At 40.2% G+C, this 16,774-nt stretch overlaps 2 protein-coding genes across 2 annotated transcripts in view; one reads left to right on the plus strand and one right to left on the minus strand.

The window, feature by feature from the left end:
* Positions 1 to 9,845, plus strand: part of LRRTM3 (leucine rich repeat transmembrane neuronal 3) — a 175,846-nt gene extending 166,001 nt beyond the window's left edge. The window contains exon 2 of the mRNA XM_084841888.1: positions 8,899 to 9,845. Coding sequence (XP_084698014.1) covers positions 8,899 to 9,087 — 189 coding nt within the window. The 3' untranslated portion in view covers positions 9,088 to 9,845. The remainder of the gene's footprint in view (positions 1 to 8,898) is intronic.
* Positions 1 to 16,774, minus strand: part of CTNNA3 (catenin alpha 3) — a 1,165,030-nt gene that overhangs the window by 878,982 nt on the left and 269,274 nt on the right. The window lies entirely within an intron of this gene.

Consider the following 16,774-nt stretch of genomic DNA (forward strand, 5'->3'; position numbering starts at 1 on the left):
ATAAGTTGTTTTAAACTGAATGTATTATATATTGTATGTCACCTTTTGTACTTTGAATAGGTGGTTTATAAAAATCTTAAATAAATATGGGAAATATATATGCACCCAACAATAACCAGCAACCATTTTTTAAAAGAATTGATATAGGTAACAGACACATTTACAGAGAAAGTAGTATTATGGAGTGGGGATTTAATGTACTTATGAATGTGTAGGTCCATGTTGTGCAATATTCACACTTTGAGAATAGACGTTTTCTTTGCAAGACCAAAAATAATTCAATGAGTAGGAGAGGTAAAGACTGAATCTTTAAGGAGATCATGCACTAATGTTCTTATTTAATCCACTGCCAAACCAGGGAAGAGAGCATACATGGAATTTAGACATTAATTGTATTAAATGAAAATTCACAGAGCAATCCTAGACAGCATTTGAGGAGCCATAAGATATGGCAAATTCCCCCACCCCCTAAGGCCACAGAGAGAGCTACAACCTCGGGGAGGGGGGCAGATCCAACAAGCACCCTACCCAGCCATCATGGAAAGTTCCACAGCAGCTCCACTTCTGACATCACTGTTGCTACCTCAGAAGAGGGCTGGAGAGGGAGGAAAGGGGGCGGGATGCCAGGTGGGGAAAGGAGAGACATGGATCTTCTGGATCTACAAGCGGCTGCATTGCTCAGCCCCATCCACTGCTGGGCAAGTCAGCTAGAGAGCCTCAGAGGCCCGTCTAGCTAAAATTCTTTTAAAGAGGAACTGGAGGTGAAAATGCCTCTGTCATTCTTCCTGCCCTTCCTGGCTCTTGCTGGTAGGGCTTTGGATGGGTGGGGGGTTCCAGTCTCAGAGTCCTCTGTCAAAAGATGGCAAACATTTAGGATTGCACTCTTAGTTAATGAAATTAAAAGGGACACTAGAGAGGTTTTTTTCTCAGTGGAACTGTAGAACAGGTTCTAGGTGGTGAGCAGTATGGGATTCCTAAAATGCATTTATTAGGGGGGGTCTTGATAAATAAAAAAACAAATATTTTCTTGGGGGTAGAGAAAATAGAAGAAGCCAAGCAATTAGAAGAAAGGATATAACAATGGGAAAAGTGAAATAAAGAAACAGTTTCACATAAAATATATAGATAACTAACAATAGCAAGAGAACAGCGAGAATTAAAAACTAGCAAGAAAGTAGAAAAAACACTAAGATAATTGAAATGGCTGAAACAGAAACTATTGAGAAAGCAAATAAAAATGTGTTTAAAATAGCATTCCGCAACATGGTGCCTTCCAGATGTTTTTAATTTCAAGTCCCATCAGCCCCAGCCATCATGGCAAATGGTCAGGAATGCTGGGAGTTACAGTCCAAAACATCTGGAAGGCACCAGGATGGAGAAGGCTGATATAGAGAAATGGTTGAATTTATATACTGCCTGATGATTATGTTAAAATGAAGTTATTTATTTATTTATTTATTGTGTATATGGTGAAACTTTTTCTTTTTTGTATATATACCAATTTTGCACTTTAGAAAGATGGCAATTCTATTGGGGATTGAGAGTTAGGAATCAATAGTTTAAAACACACACACACTAGATTTGTGGGGTGAACAAGATTTGCTGATTCATGTGCCCAGAAAGAGCTTACACAGGGCAGTATCCAATGCTGGCACTCTGCCAGCGCTCATTAGGTTGCAGTAGCAAGAATGACCTCTAGTGCAACAGAAACTAACACTTCCTAGAGCAACCCTGGAAACTAGCATTTCTGGAAGAGGACAGGTCCGCGGAGTTCCCTTCTGTAAGCTCCACTGACTTGTTCCATTCTGGAAATACTAGTTTTGGCTAGTTTCCAGCTGCTCTTGGCAGCGCTCACGGTCATTTCTGCTAGTGCAAGGGCAGCTTTGAATACTGCCCATATTGCAGGCAAACAATCTAGAAGAGTTTTAAAATGTTGTAAAAGAACTATAGGAATTTGGGTTGCACAGGCGACTAATAAATCAACATGACAAACGGCAGCCAGTAGTGCACATCTGATGCAGAACCTGGAAAATGGGATGGCGGAGAATTTCTCCACAAATCTCCGGGAGGCCGAATGCCAACGCATTCAGCCCCCCGAAATTGGTGGGGAAATTCTCCGCCACCCCCCACCACCCCCCCGGGAGGGGACTTACCTCTGTCGAATGTCCCTCTCGGCGGCGGGTCCCGGCAGCGTTTCGGTGGCATTTCGGCGGGGGCAGCAGCCGGTCTTCTGACCGGCTGCCGCCGCCGCCATTTCCCAGTAAAGTTAAAAAAAAAAAAAAGTGATAGGCTACGTAATGATTTACGTAGCCTATCACGGCTAGATTTTCAAAGTCAGCCGTGATAGGCTACGTAAATCTTTACGTAGCCTATCACGGGTGACTTTGAAAATCTAGCCGTGATAGGCTACGTAAATCGTTACGTAGCCTATCACGTTTTTTTTTTCATAACTTTTTTATTTCGCGGTCAGGGAGACGGGGCACTCCCCCCCGGCCAGAATTTCGGCGGCGAGGGATGGGGCGCCTCTCCCCCGCCCTGAATTTCGGCCGGGAGGGGCGGGGCGCCTCCCCCCCACCAAGAATTTCGGGGGGAGAAGCGAAGCGCCTCCCCACCACCACTGAAAACAGCTGCAGGACCAGGTAAGGGACTTTCGTCCATCCTTACTGGAAAACCCAGGGTTCTCTTCTCATTTTGTTGCTTTCCTGATTTCCACACTGTTTCCTGAGGTAAGTTCATTGTATTCTTCTAAGAAATTATTCTACCCAAGAAAACAAATGGAAGAAGTTGTTTCAGAAAACAGACATTCCATGAATTCTAATTCATGAATTTTTATGAGTAAACAGATATGGATCACCAGTCGTGTGCAGTACACTGTGGTAACTTCACATTTAATAAGCATTTTGGATCCATTGCACAGGAGAAAAGAAGATAAAATCCACAGGATTCCTCCCTCTTATCTTATGAAAAAATGTATATCTGTAATGGGATTTAGTATTAGATTTTAAAACTTGCATTATTTATAACATACAGTCTGCCACATCGACATTTCAATGTGCCTATCTTTCAGGAGCTATAGGATGCTATAAATAGATCAGGGGGCTTGTTCTAGACAGTTCATATACATTCATACATATTCAGAAATGCACAGTTCTGTGGACATATGTTTCCCAAAAGTTCCATATTGTCTGCCAAGAACATAAGAAGTTTTTACATTACAGATGGCTTCTTTATCTGCAGATTACAAAACCATGTAAGTATCACTATTAATCACATGAACTGCATCCTGTAATGTGGACCAAGTGTGTGGCTGGGGGAGGGGACCTGTTAATTCACATTGTACACATTTTGCTTAATTTCTTTCATTAATACAAATAGAGCATGATTCACGTGAATTTTTGTGGTAAATAGTGACTTCTAAATCAGCCTGTCTTTAATAAACTCTGCATGATGTTCATCTTCACACAACTTGCTAGGAAGATAAAAGTCAATGTTTTTGCTCTAGCCAACATTAAGGATGACAATATCTGGGCTATGACTAGGGAGTGCCCATAAGTCAGTGGTAGAACACATAGTTTGCATGGAGGATGTCTCATATTCAGTCCCTAGCATTGTCAGGTTTCCCGATCCCCCCAGCACACACGCTCAAGCATTCTAACACTGGACACCTAAATCAGTGAGATGTCTTTATTGCAGGAACTCCCATAGCACAAACTTAATGGTGACACTCTTCAAAAATCATATAGTTTATGGTGAGTAGCTATAGGCTCTATGTAATTCCAGAAGAGTCCAAAGCTAAACATTACCACCATGACTGAGATCCTCATCAACGTGGTTTCCCCCTTGTCATCTCCACGGCTCTAAATACAAGGGAAGGGACTCGGGATTCCTGGCATATCTAACCCAGGCAATCCACACGCAGGGTTCCAAACCCCAGATAAGGAATGCAAATGATTCCTGAAATTATCTCTCAGGTGATCTTGGAGTACATTCTTGAAAGGCCTAAACAAAACTACACCCACAGAGAGTTAGTCCAGCTTTTAATCTTTTGTTGATAACTCCGGGCTACATGGTCAAGGCCCATCAAGACCAAGGGAAGGGTAAACCCACACACACAAGGAGTTCCATGCTTTCTCATTGGTAACTCCATGCTGCATGAGTCCAGGCAGAGGAAAGTCCAAAAGTCATAGATCAAACCCAGCCTGCTGGTACACTGAGCTGATGACAAACAAAGACACACAATCCACAGCAAATGAGAGTTCAAGGCTATGAAAAGCCTCACAGTACTTTTCATGGCAAGTCTTAGCAATCCAAAGTTTCAGTTAGAAGGAGAGTCCATGTGCAGAGTGTCTCCAAAAGCCCAGACAATGATGGATCCAAACAGAGAAGGCTTCAGGCAATGAAGACAAGATGATCCTAGCAAAGGCTCTTCACCTTTGCATCAGCTTAAAAGGGAAAGGCGTGACTGCAAAACATCCCCTCCATATCCCTTGACAGGCAGGGGCCTTTAGCCTTTCAGCAAGGTCCCTGTCTAAACAGGGCATCACTACTCAGCCCTCCAGCATTGACACTTCAATCTGATGACCCTTCTGCAAACCCCACCCCACCTCTGTCAGGCTCCCTGCCTGCCAAGGCCAGACCAGCAGGTGGACAGGAAGGTGCATGTCTCCCCCTGGCTCTGCTCTGGGATTACTGACAGAGGGAAGTTCACACAGATTCTGACATTCCGGAGGCTGAATAGGCCCAAGCCCTTCCAGGCTACTTCCAATCAAATCCTGGCTGTAACCTACAAGGCCCACGCCCACTGCAGTGCTGAAGCTGGGCCCTGACAGGCATCCAAAATGGGACTTTGGTAATAGGGCTGAGAAGGACTTTGGCGAGAGGGGTGAGTACCCTGTGGGAATTTGTGGGCTTCCTGTAGGCAGTTGGTTGGCCACTGTGTGAATGGAATGCTGTGCTAGATGGTCTGATCCAGCATGGCTCTTCTTATGTTCTTATGGGATATTTCAGGTGTGGTCAACATGGCAATGAGTGGGACGAACAAGAAGTAGAATTAGGGGCCACCTGTTCCTTGTGCTTCTTCAGCTTGTCCAAAATAATTCTTAAGACATTTCCCTCAGTGAGGAGTATACTTTGGCTTTTCATACAATCCTGGCTCCTGGAATGTTAAAATCCCCGGCAGCTGGGAACATTGCTATTGTTCCTTTGTCAAATGTGGAGATCACAGCGGCCACTGTGCTAACTGAGCTATTGTTTTCCTTCAGAAAACACATACTGAAATGAAAATAGATGTATTACAGGGATGTTATCATGTTGGTTCCAGAGCATGGGGGGTAGAACTGGTGGATCAAGCAGTACTGTTTACCAGGATAAGGCAAGCTTTGGAGCTTTATAAGGCACAGAAGACAGTATACAGTTCAGCACTGGTGCTCATATAAATCATGTTGTCTTAGTGTAAGCAACTTCTAGTGCAACGCCAAAAGTGTTTGTTTGCATTGCAGGTTTCCCCAGAAGAAATTTGTTTCAGTTTGTTTGGGGTCAGGACTGATTTACCCAGTTCACACCTTCCAGACTGAACACAGATCTGGGCGCAATCTGTGGTTAAAGTCCATACATTTCTGAGCTTGCAACGAGATTCATGGACCAAAAAATAAAATGTGTGTGATAGCATGCATACATTTGAAAAATGCACATGAAGAAATGCATACTTTTGAAACATGCACACAAACATGCTTTCATTAATGGGAGAATAATGTGTAATTCAAAGATACACACACTTGATGCATACATTAGGAAAAATAAAATATGCACGAAAATATGCACAGGTTTTCATGCAAAAGGAGAAAAACAAAGCTCACAATCTGATATGGAGTTCGAATGAGCTTTGAGATGGAATTTGGAGAACTTCAGTGAGCTTGGGTTTTGCTGATTCGCACACCCCTATGTCACACCAGCATATACTCTTGGTGTTGTGCTAGAGGTCACTTATGCTAGTGCAACATAATTTACATTAGTGGTAGTGCCAAATTGGTATTGCCCAGAAGAAGCTAAAATGTTCACTGTTACTGCTCCCAATTGAAGTAGTTTTCTGTGAAAATTAAACCAAGGGTAATAGCTTGCAGATTACTTAATCTTTCATTAAGATCATCTTGTCTACAGCGGGCACTGATCTGATGAAAACTGTTACTTGACCCACCTTGTCCAAGAAATGTACAACCTAATCCCACCCCCTCATTGCTCAGCACACGAAGATCTTATCGTACAGGGTGAAAAGACAGAAGAACCATTACTAAAGCATAGAAGTATAGTAACCCCTCCACCCATCTTCATTCCTCTATCTGGATTCCACTCCTGCCTCACCAGCCCTCTCTGCAGGATGACCAGCAAGGTTGGGCCACTCTATCTTCATTGATGTAGTTGTGCAAATCATGGGCAGGCAGTTAGATCCCAAAGGTCATGCTTTTGCAAGGGGGGAGATGCCTGTACAATGCACAAGTACCTCTAGCATATCAACACAGACCCCGATAGAAAGGATGAGGCTACCTGTGAACATGAGCTTGTAAGATCAAAAAATGTAAATTAGATTTTTTTAACACGGACATATTACATGATGGCTGGAAAGATTTCATTGGTTTATTTGCTCATTACATTTATGTTCCACTTTTCTTCTACAAAACTAAAAGCAGAGTATATGAGGTTCCCAGCTGATTCTCCATCATCCAGGCACTGACCAGACATAAACCTGCTTACTTAGCTTTCGCACAATTGCTGCATTATAGACTTTCAGACCATGTCCTGGGACTTTATGTAACGCTTATTTAAAAGATCCATATTTGAGTTAAAAGGAGCAACCGAGGCAGAAGGCAATATTAAGATAAGGACTTTGTATGTGGGCCACTGGAAAAAGCTGGTTCACTTCACTTAGTAGTTGAAAACAATTAAGACAAGAGTATCAAATAAATAAGAACACAGCTCTTAGCTACTACAATACAGAATTCTCTACTTTGGTAATAAAGGAAGAGCTGAAGACCTCTAGCTACTGATTAGTTGAGCAACTTTTGTCTCACCATCCACCCACACAGTACAAAACACTTCTATTTGACACATAATATATGTAAGCCTTTCTGGCAGCTAATGACCTTTTATAGACCAAGCTGTGTTGCTGAATTGGCAATCACAGGAACTGACATATTTTAAAATAATAAAATATACATTATAAAGGAGCCGCCGCCACCCAAAAAAACCCTGCCATGCGACTTCATTATGTGAGAGCAAAAAGCTAGCTGGTGTCAAGAATCAGTCGAAAAAGTGTATGAACTATTATTTAGGTTCTCATACCAGAGTCATGGTCCATCAGGGTCAGGAAGAGGTTCCCACTCCCAGTCCTTTCATCTATAATCTGGGGCTTATTTCACAGAAAAGGAAAGGACCAAAGGGCCAACACGGGCAAGTACTATGCCGCAGTGCAAAACTACCCCCCATAGAGAGCCACGTAAACCAGTGCTCCAGCAAGCAGAAATCCGGCACACATGGCATGGCTCTTCAGGTGTAGGTGATTCAAGGGAGTGACTCTGAGCCATTTGGTGCTACATATCCTGCAGGAATCTTACTGCAATGCCCTCGATTTCTTTTCCTTCCTTTGGTGCATGAGGGATTGCCACAATATACACAACAGGCTGTTGGCTTATTGGACTTGTATCACAGTAAAATCAACATCATCATAATCATAAAACTTTATAGATGGGTTTTGTTCAAACTAGAGATTCTCCCAGGTCAGATTGGCAAGTGACACTGAAGTTTTTCTACCTTCACTGTTGTATGCCACTTGGAGTCATTTGAGGCAGTGCACCTGACTCACATTCTTTGCTTATACATGCTGATCTGAGCTGGGAAGAAGGCAGCGAGGTGATATAGAGATTATCCTCCCTTGTGACACAGGGTTTGGAGATAGTTAGCATTTATATAGCTTTTTGAATGTTCAGACTGCTTCACATACATTCTTTTTGCAATCCTCCCCCCACTCCCAAAAAAACACCTTGTGAAGTAAGTCAGCATTATCAACCTCATACTGCAGATGGGGAGGAAGGGATGATGCTGAGAAAACTGTAGCCTGCCAAAGGCAAGCTAGGAGTACAACCCTAACCATATTTACTCAGAAGTAAGTCCCAATGAGTGCAATAGAATTTACTCCCTAATAATTGTGTATTAAATATGCCCTGAACCACTATGCTGCACCAGAATTTGATGAAACAAATTCTAGTATTACAATTCTATCATTTTTATTAATAATTTGTCATATATGATACATCTCATAAGATGGTTGGGGGCAAGGAATGCAAAAAAAAAGTTCCTTAGCTGAGCTTTTGGGCAGGGTACTTTTACATCTAAAGATTCATTATATGCTTGTTTGTTGGTTGGTTGGTTTAAAGCCAAGCTTCGTTATTATAGACATTCTCACATGTGCATTACACGCCTGTGCAAATGCGACAGATGTTCATCATCACTTTCACTTACACCCTCTCGCAAACATTAATGCTCAGGCTGAAATGCGACATGACATTAGGAGATCTGTGATCAATCTCTCACTGTTGTTGTTGTTGTTGTTGTTTTTTAAGTAAATTTAATAGCAGCCACAAAACCCCATGGTATGGAGGGTAGTTAACTGTATCCACTGTCTAAATTTCTTGATGAAAAAAGTTTTGTCGCATGGGGAAAACAGCAGTGGGGGGGGGATGAATGTCACCTTGGAAATACTCCAGGAGAGAAGGGTTAAAAAAAACCTCCTGTGGCTGCTATTAAACTTTTTTAAAATAGTAGAAGATCCAGCCAGCCATCTCCCATCTAGTTTGACCCTACAGTGCCTCTTTACTAACTATTTCTCATATTTATTTCCTTCTTCAGATACCTTTATCTATGAATGTGTCAACGTTTCTTGCATATGATCAGCCCACGATAAGTTACTGTGGTGTACATCATGAACTTCTTGCTCATAAGCCCTATGAAACAAATGCACAGGAAGAAACAATTGAGACACACTTAGAAGCCGATCTGGATCTGAGCACAATTACAACAGCAGCACGAAATCAGTGATCACACTCAGATGGCTTATGTGGTCTGAAATGCAGCCGAGAATTGCCACCAAATTTTTATTTCACATGAAGAATGAAATGAAGAAGATTTCTTCAGCGATGGTTTCCAAAATTCCTATTCAGTTAAAAAAAAGAGTAACACATTCAAATACAGATTATTTCAAGTCTACAATTTGTAATTAGCTAAGTTGTGCAGTATTTTTTGACTTTAAAAACAGAGTACGATCCTTAAAATAAATCTTTTTTCAAAACTCATCCTACCTACCTATAAAAAAACCTGTACAGATCTAATGTATTTTTTCATATTGTAAAGTTTCAATATACTGAGATGTACTGGTATGTACAGGACCATGGTTTAATTACATCTTACTTTACAAATTTCAGTTTCTAAAATTTTAAATTAACAAAAGTTATATCCTGTGTTATATTCAGAGTTTCTCAGTTTTGTAGGAACTGTTTTGTTACTGCTTTTGTGCCCAGGAAAAAAACTTCACTCTGAAATTCTGCGCTGTGCAAAATATGCACGATTTTTATCACACTGACTGCGTAGAGAAGTCTATCTACTTGTTCCAGAAATAATCCATTAACCAAATGGAGGATTGGATTGTTCAAGCTTACATAGACAAGTGGGGTTTTTTTCCTATAAAAAGAAATCAAAGATTTTTTTTAACAGTTCTCAGAATTAACTGTTGCCTTGAATTACAGCCTGGTTTCTAAAACAATGAAATGTTATGATAAAGAGGGATATTTTAACAACACATCTCTGAATGAATGACTCATTGTTTGATTCCTTCATGTAGTACTGTATCAGAAGACAAAACAAAAAATGCACCACAGACAAAAAGAGAGCGTTGAAGACAAAGGCAGTAACCACAGCAACAAACTTCCACTTGAGTGTGGGGGGCCGAGGGGAAAGAAGTTAATGGCTGAACAGGATGTAGTTTTATTTAGTCTCACTGTAATGCAAGATAATGCAGTTGGGTAGCCATGACAATTAGATGTGCTTTAATTCTTGAAACTTTCCATCAGTGCAAGTGCCAGCACGATGCCCTCCAAGGATCTTTTAGGGCAGTTTCAGCATTGCCCTGATAATAATCACTAGCCAATATGCAAATTTCCAGGTTTCTACAATTTAAAAAAATTGACATGCATATTTCAATGCATGTGAAAAGTTGTCTTGTAAGACATGAACTCCAAAGAGGCTTGACAGTTTCTTTTCAGAATGCAATTAAAACAAAAGACAACAGATGAGGGATGCAATGCAGAATCAAGGCACACCAATTCTTTTAAGGCTTTTTTTCCATCTATGCTGACACTCTTGGTTTTGTTATCTCAGGCTGGATGAGGAGGTTGTGAAGTAGCCCTCTGAGCACTCCATCATGGGCATAGATCCTGACAGGACACAGCACAACAAATGCTTCAAAAATATCTTTTGCAGTGGTGCCTAGCTGGGGACCCTCTCCACATGGGGGAGGCCCATGCACCTTCGCACCTTTGCACATATAATGAGTGTTGATCTGGACACTCCTTCCATATATATATATATATATATATATATATACAGAGAGACAGAGAGAGAGAGAGAGAGAATTAAGTGGGAAGGACACTTGGGCTACACGTGAATGGGCGTATATATGCTTGCAATACCTCCATTACCGTATTACCTTAATAGCAAGTGTGGTATGGGGCACATTTGAACCCATTCCTCCACCATGCAGGATGGATCTTTCTGTGAGCTACTGAGTGAACCAGCCCAAAGTTGGAAACTAGGCTTGTGACTGACTACTGACTCCAGGCTACAGCTACTTCACCTCCATTTTCAGACAAAGCCTAACAAAAAAAGTCACTATAAATGGAAAAGAACTAAAAAAAAAAAGAGAGAGGATCTCCTCCTACTTCCATCTGTGTCTATCTATTGATTTGATAGGAGAGTAATATCAGATACAAAATCCTAAATACAAAACATGTAGACATGTAAGGATTGTGCTGTTGGAAGATTTATGGTGTTTTGACTAGGGGATAAGGATACAAGAATACCTGGATTTTCCAAACTGTTAGGACAAAAAAAGTTTCATATACTAGTAACAATTCTTTTTTATAAATAAAGAGAAATTATTTAACCACAAATCTATTTTTCTCAATATTTCTCCCAAGTATTTTACAAAGACTTCATCAATGAAATTAAAAACCATGAATTCCACCATTTGTATAAAGCAACTCTTATTGGCAAAAAAAATACCTTCAGAATATTGTTAAAAAGAAATATGGAAATACAAAATGTCAAAAGAGTACATTGTATTATTTATTTAGCATCCTAGATTTTGTAACATATTTTGCATAAATTATTTGCTATTCAAAATATTTTATTTGTCATTTTTAAGACTCATCCTAACTTTCATAATCTTTTCAGTTTCTGATTTCTTTACTGTATTGGCATGGTGATCCTTGGATTTCTGATCTTCATTTAATAATCTGGGCCAGTGCCAGAAGGTTTGAAAATGGGTTTAGCTAATGACAGTAGGTCATTTAATAACAAAGGAAATCACATTCACATGTACTGCCTGAAGAAAAAAACATTCTCAGACTTAGACTATTCTATCTATGCCACTGTAGCATGGAATTATTTTTTCTGATTATTCTGGATGTTTAGAGGAAATGTCAGTTCCTTTAAATTATGAGTTCAGTAACAAAACAAGAGTACGGTAACAAACCAATATAGTATTACATTTTTTCTCACTGTTGCCCTATGAGGCCAACATCATGTTACCATTACAGGACAGCAACCACTGAAAATAAAACTGTATACATACCCAGAGAGGTTTTTGTTTGCATGAATAAAATTGCTGCACCTATTTTAGCTGCACCTGGGGAACTCACTCACCCAAATCGCTTGCCATATGGAAGGGTATCCATATTGTTCAACATTTTGGCAGCTACAATGCTGCATGTCAAATATAGCTTATGAAGTTAGCCTTCATGAGGTTTCAGACTTACATTTTTCAGATGTCATGTTAGGATTAAATAAACACATGGGGCGGGGAGAGCATTGACACAGGAAGCTCCTCTCCTGACCTACATGTGTTTAATAAAACACATGCCTTATGCACAGGGCTCTCTACACATGTTCTAATGAGTGTACACTGGTTGGGTGCACTGCTCACAATACATTCACTTTGCCCTCCTATAACACCTAAAAACAGTGTTGGTGGCTGTTGCAAAGAATCATGCTCTCAGAGTACCAAACCATATGACAACATGAAAGGCACTGGTTTGTAGTGGAACTATGAGGTACCTTGCAGGCCTTATCAAGTAAGAGTACCCATTTTTCTCCGCCACAAATATGGAAGTATTCCAGCTAACTAAATATAAAAATGTCTTTCACTCTCAAATCCTCAAGAACAGCATTACTGCTGCAAAATAATCTCATACTGAATATAGAATGCCTGCCTGGAACTGCACGAAGAAGAAGTTCCAATACCAGGCTGGTGGGCTGCGGTAGTTGGCTTGATATTGTGTCATACTGTGACATAAATATACCAGCTAGCTTCTAAGAAGCTGGACAACCTAGCATAGACAGTTGTAGCCCAGTAAGTACCTGTAAATAGCTTTTTTTGTTATTAGTTGGGTGCAGCTTTCAACTTATCATACAATATGCAACTATCAAATTACTGGAAATGCTGATTATGTATAGAAATCTCCAGCAGCTGTAAAATTAATGAAAAGGAAAACAAAAATAACAGCCTTCACTCTTCTGGAGGGATGACTGACAGCCATAGATACCGTATCCATCTGAATGCTGCTCATACGCATATGATCACTGTTTGTGACAAAGGAAGTTCAACTAACCAACATGGGAAGGGCCATGTGCACAACTGGTCTTCTGAGGTTCCTTCTTCCAGAAATAGCAGAGAACGCAAAGGAAACCCCATGTCAGGATTCCCTTTTTGCGCGGCTGAGAACTCCAAGAGCCAAATCAACACTCAGACCAGATGCTGCATTTCCAAGGCTTTAATTCCATTTACCCTAATGAGGCATACAGATGCAAATTGCTAGAGACACACAGAACACAAAAGAAACAGCCTGCAGGGAGTTCAAAGGGAAACTACGAAAGTTGATCTCCGTTTGGGAAAAAAGGCGGCGAGCTCTCTTCGCTTAAGGGGTGGGAGGGGAAGATCTCCCCCTCTCCCGTGACACATCCGGGCGCAGCTGCTGACGCTGAGCCAATCGGTCAGAGTGCCAAAGTTCCGCCCGTGCGACTTCCCGCTTGTGCCTGCACCTGTGCCTTGCGTCCCAGAGTTCATGTTGTTCTTCCCTTGCCTCCCCCTGTCCGCCATCACTCCCCGGGATATGTGAAGGGGGGGAGAGCTCTCCATGAAGCTGTGCTTCTAAAGCTGGGGAAAGTTCCCACACACACACATATGTCGCAGCTCTTCCTCAGAATCTGAGCTACTCTGACACTCTCTGTGCTCAGAGGCAACACCCCAGTGCACATGCAGAAGTGCTTCGGCGCTCCTAAAGGGGTCCTTGGAACCCAACCTACATGTATGTTCTTGAATTTCAGTAATGAAAGAATTACTAGAATTCAAGAAATGAATTCATTTGTCTGAGTGATCAAAATGTATAGATCTGGATCAGACAATCTAATATCTAAAATACAATCATAGTCCTTAGCATATATGCATTATGAAAATGCACATAGGATGCTGCCTTATATTGACTCAGAACATTGGTCCATCTAGCTCATTATTGTCTACAATGACTGGCAGTGGACTTAGGAATATAAGAACCTATATGAGTCACGCCCTTGGTCCATCTAGCCCAGTATGTCAACACTGACAGCCAGCAGCTCTCCAGGGTATCAGACAGGAGTTTTTCCAGCCCTACCTGGAGGTGATGGGGATTGAGCCGGGGACTTCTGCAGGTAATCCATGAGCTATACCACCGAGCCACAGGCCAGTGACTCTCCAGGGTTTCAGATCTGAAGCACAAGACTCCATAAAAATCACAGAAGCCTATACCATAATTCCAAATATATGCAGGCTGGCTCCCAGTAGTAGAGACGTTTCTTGAAGAATTCGATCTTTGCAAATTCTGACACAAGCTGACCCAATCCACATGTCCTGGACTAATGTAGCTATCCACTGGATTTTGTAGTTCTTTGAATGTTGCAATGCAGCTACAGCCATATCAAAAAACATATAAAAATGTATATTTTGAGATAAAATATGATTACATGTGCATATTTTGACAGAAAATGTGTCTAAAAATGCTTATTTTGAGAGAAAATATATTTGTATATTTATTTTCATTCAGTTTTCTTTTTTTTTTAAGTGAATGGGACAGAATGGACACATGTGAATGAGACATGGAGTGAAAATACACTGATCTATCCATCCCTAATGGGTAGATGGTAGTGAGGAAATGGTAGCCTGAATATGCTAGGGAACCATTTCCTCTCCAGGTGCAGAGTGAACATCCCCAGCTAATGTCTTTCAGATTCTAGGGCTCAACATTAACTGCTGAAAGATTCTGGCAGTCAGCTTTAGCAAGCACTGACTGAAAATGAAATTAAGCAGTGAAGCCAGCTTTACTAGCTTATAACAGTGACCTAGCCATATAAATCAAGCTCTACTCAATGTTCAAATGTATTCTTAAGGAACAAAACTTACAATACCTTGAATAAGTGCTAGAGTAAGATGGAATATTGTCTTGGTTTGTTTAATTTATTACTCTATATCTCTATTTCTGTATAAAATACATTCGAAGTGTCTTACAATAAATAAAATGAGGCAATAATATTTCATAAAACCAACATCAGTGACAAAAATGCAGCAGAATAAAACAAACATTTCAGTAAACATCTCCTTTAGCGGGAGATTGTAGCAAATGGGTTTTTTTTATATCCCAACCCATACGTTCCAGGCCTGAACCTGGCACTGAAGAGATGAGTCCTGGTCAAACCTGGCTCAAAAGGAGGCTGGACTATAAGGTGATTAAGTTGGACTCTTCCTTAAAAATGAGGTTGCCTTAGGATGGGTGGGCAGAAAGTAGATCTCTAGATATCTGGACTTGAACTTCCAGCATTCCTGACTTTTGGCCATGCTGGCGGGAGCTTCTGGGAGTTGAAGTACAAAACATCTGGAGATCTACCTTCTGCCCTCCCCTGCCTTTTGATATGTGTTCCTTCCATTTAATGTGATTTGGTTTTCTTGCTGTGCTGGAGAGAAAAAAATAATTTGTTTCCCTTTCCTGTCAATATTGACCCAGTTTTGGAGAACTGGGCTGCAATTCCATACTCTCACCCAAACTAACCATGTACTTGCATGTAAGCTACATATGCGTGATATAAACTGCATTTTTTATGTTCTCCTTAGCAAGACTTCACACTCACTAGAATGAAAAGTGTGAAGTTACAAAATCATGAGGCCTTTGAGTCCTGTGAAACTCTAAGCTATGAAGACATGAGGACACAATCATCTTAAATACAACAAAGACAAAGACTCAGAGGTGATGCTCATAATAGGCATCAATAGGCATCAAGACAGTCTGCAGCACTTGCCAAGAATACACTACAAGGTAAGCAAAGACTCAATTGGGCTGAGGGGAAAAAAAACAACGGAATAAGTGTGGGTTTGCACATTACAAAAAGCAGTGAATAGCAGACGCATGAGTGACTTTCCCTTTTTGCTTTTCTTTTCTTTTTTTAAAAAATACTTTTTATTTATTTTGTCTTTATAAATTAAATAAACAATACCAACAACCTAATCAATAACTATAGTTTCCCAACAAAGCAATATTCTTATGAGGACTCAACAGTAAGAAAAAGAAAAAGAAAGGAAAAGTAAAGTAAAAGAAAAGAAAAGAAAAGAGTAATCTTCCTCTTTCCTCTCCCCTCTTTCCTCTCCTCTTTCAAAGGGTTAAATTTAAACTCCAATACCCACGGGCTTCAGATGCCATTCTATTTTAAAAGCTATACCTATATCACTAGCAATATTACAATTTAATAATCAACCTTACATTTCAATATCGTACCATCAATCTTATATCAAGAAAGCAGGCCTACAATTCATTCCCAGTAACCATATATTGCCCTTAAGTTAAAATATAATAGTAATAATAAAGCTTGACAATTCAACCAACCAAAAATCTTACTGAGTGATCTTATAGTGATGATGATGATGATATGATAATAATAATAGTGATTAAAAAGAGAAAAGATGAAATTATAATATAATATAATAATAAAGTTTGAAAGAAACCTTACAACAATCAGTGATATATTTTATACTGGATATGTAAGTGTGTTCAATACACCCTCAAACAATATATTTAAATACAGTATATCATATCTATTTTGGAAAAAGATAATTTAAAGCAAAATAAAAAAGAGGGGGAAAATGAAAGAAAGTAAATGAATATATGTATAATCAGATATCTTCTGGCCTAGCCTGAATCATGTAGACTAAACATAAACAGTTAACAAAGCTTATTTAAAAATTCCAGTTCATGGGGCTGGAACAGAAATCTCATGCATTTTTATGTTCAGCCATGCCTCCGCCATTTCATGGTTTAGGAACTTCTTCGTCTGACCTTCAGAAACAATGCAAAATGTAGCAGGATATTTTAAATAATATTGTACGTTCATTTGTTTTGCCATATTCTTCGCCTTGATGAATTGCTTTCTTTTA

The sequence above is a fragment of the Heloderma suspectum genome, chromosome 3 (genome assembly GCF_057233095.1).
Source record: "Heloderma suspectum isolate Gila_16-S chromosome 3, 16-S_ref, whole genome shotgun sequence".
NCBI classification, from domain to species: domain Eukaryota; kingdom Metazoa; phylum Chordata; class Lepidosauria; order Squamata; family Helodermatidae; genus Heloderma; species Heloderma suspectum.